The 5,228-nt window shown below is 32.2% G+C and overlaps 1 protein-coding gene across 2 annotated transcripts; it reads left to right on the top strand.

The window, feature by feature from the left end:
* The first annotated feature begins 1,384 nt into the window (after positions 1–1,384).
* On the top strand, positions 1,385–4,612 carry LOC145004886 (polyadenylate-binding protein-interacting protein 9-like). 2 transcript variants are annotated; one of them, XM_078963904.1, is made up of 10 exons: positions 1,385–1,789; positions 1,875–2,388; positions 2,599–2,709; positions 2,837–2,881; positions 3,072–3,144; positions 3,249–3,361; positions 3,474–3,533; positions 3,615–3,731; positions 4,107–4,168; positions 4,258–4,612. In XM_078963904.1, the coding sequence occupies exons 2-10, from the start codon at positions 1,984–1,986 to the stop codon at positions 4,316–4,318; spliced, it is 1,047 nt and encodes a 348-aa protein (XP_078820030.1). In that variant the 5' UTR covers positions 1,385–1,789; positions 1,875–1,983; the 3' UTR covers positions 4,319–4,612. The 2 variants fall into 2 exon arrangements, with proteins under 2 accessions (XP_078820030.1, XP_078820029.1); XM_078963903.1 differs by having other exon boundaries at positions 1,385–2,388.
* Positions 4,613–5,228: the final 616 nt, after the last annotated feature.

Genomic DNA, 5,228 nt, shown 5'->3' with positions numbered 1-5,228 from the left:
CGATGTGACGTGGCACTTACTTTTGATATTCCGATCAAAATTTTGGTATTACTAGACCATGTCTTTAGATTCACATTATTTATTATTCAGACTTCACTTTTGGATGTTTGACATTTTTAGCAGGTTATTCTTTTGAAGAATTTTGGGTGTATTATGATTCGAAAACTATAGATGTTTTTCAGACTTCTTGAAACCGACGTGTTTTTCTTATTGGATCTTCTACTTGATCATGGGGCTTATGACTAGTTTGAAGATTTGGATCTTATTTTTCTGCTTCATTGGTGATGATTTGAAGTTGAAGACCTTTACTGTGTAGAGATTCATGGCGCATCAAAGATCACAAACATTTCAGAGTTTCAGAGACATTTCAATATTTGGTTCTCATTATGTTTCATTTTATTACCACACTTGCTAGTTAGTTACTGTATTTTAGTCTTTTATCGCATCATTTGTATCTTTCATTATTTGCGAACATTTAGAGAGAGAATGTTGGAGCATGTAAATGCTCTACAAATTATGAGTGATAAGTTAGGTTTATTATTTTCCATTTATTGTATTGTTGGTGTTTCTCTCTCCTATATATAAAGAGAGTTGATCATTGTAAAAGTAAGAGTGCACTCACAATGTAGTTTCTAGAGAGTGAAAGTGTGGTTGAATTTCTCCCACCAAGGGATATTTATCTCTCCCAACAATGTTCTTAATGTATAATTTTTTTCTCTTTTCTAGTGATTATGAAACTACTCATCTTCATGTTCTTCATTTTTATGTTCGTTAAATCTCGAGATATTATTATTTCGCATCCACCAATCGTCAAAATGGGTTTCAACAGTTTGGTTTTGGCTAGGGTTCATCGTTGTTAAAATCAAGTATCATGGTCGTGATCAGTTATGGGGCTTTAGAAAAGGCTTTTACGTTAACTACTAATAAATCCTATCTATCAAACCTAATATACTCGAATCATAAACAGATTGACAAACCTCCGATATATCTTATCATAAATCCTATCTATCAGACCTAATATACTCGAATCATAAACAGATTGGTGAGTCAGTTTATTTGAATATGGTTATTTTTCAACACCTTTCACAACCCTTTGCCGTTACCTCCAATAAACCTCCAATAAACGCATTGCAAATTTTTTGAATATGAAAGTTGAAATATAAATTATTATATATATAAATAAAAATAAAATATTATATACAGATCAATTCATTTTGAATATTAAAACATTGTTTTTGGAAGTTCAATTATATTTAAAAGATTTTTATAATTGAGTTGGAAAAAGGGATATTAAATTAAAGAAAGAGAAGCAGTTATGAGTGACATATTGATTGTTACATAAAGTAACAAAAAAGGCTTAAGTCACCTTACGTTAGCTGTTGCCTTTCCCAATTCGAACGTCCCTCACTTTAATGCACCTTCCTCTCTCTCTCTCTCTCTCTCTCTCTCTCTCTCTCAAATGTTCTTTTTCTTTCATATACATTCACTGTTTCTGTTAGTAAAAGGCAACAAATAAAGGAAGGTGAAGAAAAGACGAATTCAAGCCACCTGTTTTTCTCCAAGACAAACCCATCATCATCTTTTGATCAAATTCCTCAAAAACCCTATTCCTGCAATTCGATCTTCCTTTCTTTTCCTTTAGATTGTGGCTCTTAAAATGGGTTTCTCTCTGTAGGCTTTTTCCATGTCTGTTTAAAGAGAGAATTCACTTTTTGAGATAATTACACTGCAAAAGATCGCCCTTTTGGAGAAAAACCCCTTTCGTTCTTCACCTTTCTTTTCATTTAGAGTAAGAAAAGGAATTGGGCTTTTGCGTAGTTTATCAGCAATTCATTTTCTTGATAAGTATTTAATTTGTTTCCTTTTCTTGATAGAATTGAGCTTATTTTTCCACGAGTTGGGGGTTTTGATTTCATTGCTCCATTTCCTTTATTAAATTCAATTTTTTTCCTGGGTTTTTGAGGAAGTGGGGTTTTGGGTTCCATGGCTGCTGGTCCTGAAATTTCAATCGAATCCGCAGCATCAACGACGGTGGCTGGTTCTATTACTGTCGTTGATCAATCCTCACCAAAAACTGAGGTCGCCGTTACCAACCAGAGCGACAATTTCAATGTTGCTAAACCCGATGATAACGATTCCGTTGTGAATAACGTTGACTCCCAAAACGGGTCCGATTCCGATTCAAAATCAGAGATGAAAATGCAAGATATCGTCGATATCTTGTCCAATTTGAAGTTGAATCCCATGGCGAAGGAATTCTTCCCTTCTTCCTACTCGCCAATTGATCGCAATGGTGATCATACCGAACTTACCCTCAATTACTTCGCGCCTGCTTATTTCACTAATTCCCCTGGAGACGGAATTGAAGCATACCCTAATAATCGCAGAGTATGTTAATCAACTGATGCATTTTGATTAAATTATGTTATTTACTGGTTCGATTATCATTTTTCCCTTAGATAATTAGTTTCTCGAGGGTCTTATTACGATTAAATCAAATTTTTTACAACCAATTGTGATGTGTATCTGATTATAATTTGTGATTCTTATTCATGATTTCGTTCTATCTGCTAAAAGCTTTATTATTCTGTTATACAGAGGAGAAATAACTATAGTCAGGGAAGAAGACGATTAAATGGAAGAGCTTTTCGAGCTCAAAGAGAAGATAGCATTAAGAGAACAGTTTATGTTTCTGACATTGATCATAATGTAAGTAACAACACTTATAATAAATCTAAATCTAGTCATTTCTTATAACGAATCATTGAAACCCTTTGTTCTATAATGAATCGATGCCATTTTATATAATGAATCATCGAATCTTTCCTTCTTTTAGGTCACCGAAGAGAGACTTGCTGCTCTGTTTAGCGCCTATGGCCAAGTAAGTCCTTACTCTTTAAAATAACAAATTACACAAAAAATAATTATATATATATAGATTTTTGGAGTTTTATGGTTTAATCACTAATACATTTTTTTTTTTTTTTTTTTTTTTTTAAAATCAAACCATTAAAAATTTGTGTTTAATTGATTATTTGAGTCCTTATTTTGTGTGTTATATCATTATGAAGGTTCTTGATTGTCGAGTTTGTGGGGACCCACATTCACGTCTCCGTTTTGCATTCGTAGAGTTTGCTGATGAGAGTAAGTTAGACATAAAAAAAAAGTTTTAATATTTATAGTTTTTATAAAATTGTATAAGAAAAAAATATCATTTGAGAAAAGCTTACATTATTAAATGGTGATAGATTCCGCAAGAGCAGCTCTTAATCTTTGTGGAATAATGTTGGGGTTCTCTCAAGTTAGGGTTTTGCCTTCAAAAACTGCCATCCTTCCGGTGAATCCAACTTTCCTTCCAAGGGTATGAAGTTATGAATATGAAATAAAACATTTTTAATAAAAAATATATATTTATATCAAAAAAGATGATGGGATTAAATTATTTATTTACTTTTTGGATGATTGGAATTCAGTCAGAGGATGAAAAGGAGATGTGTGCAAGGACAGTCTACTGTACAAATATTGACAAAAAGGTCGGTATACCATATACAGTTTACCAGATTAAGTCTTGTTGTTTCTGTTAAGTTCATTAAGTCAAAAAGAAACAACGACAGGTTTCTCAAGCGGAGGTCAAGAATTTTTTTGAAACAAGATGCGGTGAGGTTTCTCGCATTCGGCTTTTGGGAGATCATGTTCATTCAACGCGAATTGCTTTTGTTGAATTTGTGATGGTGAGTTTTTTATTTTTATGTTAAAAATACCGAGAAAATACTATAAATGATATATTTTGATTTCTACTAACGAATAATTTTTCTTTTTGTCCATTTTAAAATTTTTGTAAAGATATAATGAAACAATGACAATTATGCAAAATATATAGTAAGTACTTGAATTTTTTGAATAAAACGATTTACAAGGTAAAATTATATTGTTACGCATTTATGACATTAACCTTTTTAAATATTTGTGACTCTTGATGTGTTTCATTAGGAATAATTTAAAAGTATAAAACTCAATTTAGATTCTTGATTTGTATCATTAGGAATTTTCCTTCATTTTTGCTTCATCTGTTGATAATTTTTATATACATTATGGATGATTTGCAGGCAGAAAGTGCGATTATTGCATTAGATTGCTGTGGTCAAACACTTGGAACTCAACCAATAAGGTAAGTTTCTCATTTCTGTATATATTTTTCATTTTAAATCTTGATTTTTTTTAAAGAAATATTTATATATTTTTCTTGTTCTTATATAGGGTGAGTCCATCCAAGACACCCGTGAGGCCTCGAGTGGCTCGATCTCTTCCAACCAACTAATGTATGCATCCATCAGGGAGGATTTCTTCTTGTGAGGTGTTGTTTGTTTTATGGCATTTTTGCCATTTTTACACTATTATGAACTTTGAAGGGGGAGACAAATTCAATCCCTAAGTTGAGAACTTGTTTTTGTTTTCTTCTTTTTCATCATGTTTGATTGCAGAATCCTGCAATCTGCAGAAAATGGGCAAAGTAATGTTGCTCATTAAGACATGGGATTCTAATTTTTAAATTGTATGTTACATTGCTTCTGGTGTTCTTTTCATGACAAATTATGAACACTTTTGACACGAATGATGAATGTATGACCATATCGTCTTTGACAAATTTGTATACAATTGTGTCCCAAGATCATATATTGGGTGCTTTTGGTTAAATTGTGTCTGAAAATTTATCAACATTTTCGTTCAAAACGTCTTAAATGATGATTTGGTCGAAACATTCATAATTTGTCAAATACGAGTTAGAAAAAAAACTATGTACAGAATATGTATTTTTGTGTTTGTGTTATTCAATTCAGGGCACATTGTATGAAATAGCAACACACTTCGCTTATCCAACCAATATAGGCCGTGTATTTTCTTTTACTTATATGGCCATTCGGAGTACTCTCCATGGAGGACATTCGTTGTCCACCTGGTGAGAACCACGAACACAAACACACGAATGTAATTGAAAAAAAAAAATTACATATAAATACAACTTACTACCACCATATTTTTAAACCATTATTCTTTTTTATACTCTTTAAAATATCATATAGATGGATTTTTTTACAAATTTTGATTTGGATCATAACGGGGAGTTTATCTCAACATTTTGTAACGTTGTCCAACACATACACGATGAAGAGCGTATTGATGTTACGCATACAAGAGCGGTTGTCGATCGAGATCGCCAAACCGCGCAG

Source organism: Lactuca saligna, chromosome 7 (genome assembly GCF_052625555.1).
Source record: "Lactuca saligna cultivar CGN05327 chromosome 7, ASM5262555v1, whole genome shotgun sequence".
Lineage (NCBI taxonomy): Eukaryota > Viridiplantae > Streptophyta > Magnoliopsida > Asterales > Asteraceae > Lactuca > Lactuca saligna.
Note: the sequence above shows the minus strand (reverse complement) of the source record. Positions and strands in the feature narration are given on the sequence as shown.

Coding starts and splice junctions, on each gene's coding strand:
- LOC145004886 (XM_078963904.1), top strand. CDS start 1,984: ATGGCTGCTGGTCCTGAAATTTCAATCGAATCCGCAGCATCAACGACG. Junction 3,145..3,248: donor CGTAGAGTTTGCTGATGAGA/GTAAGTTAGACA, acceptor AAATGGTGATAG/ATTCCGCAAGAGCAGCTCTT. Junction 3,732..4,106: donor CTTTTGTTGAATTTGTGATG/GTGAGTTTTTTA, acceptor GATGATTTGCAG/GCAGAAAGTGCGATTATTGC.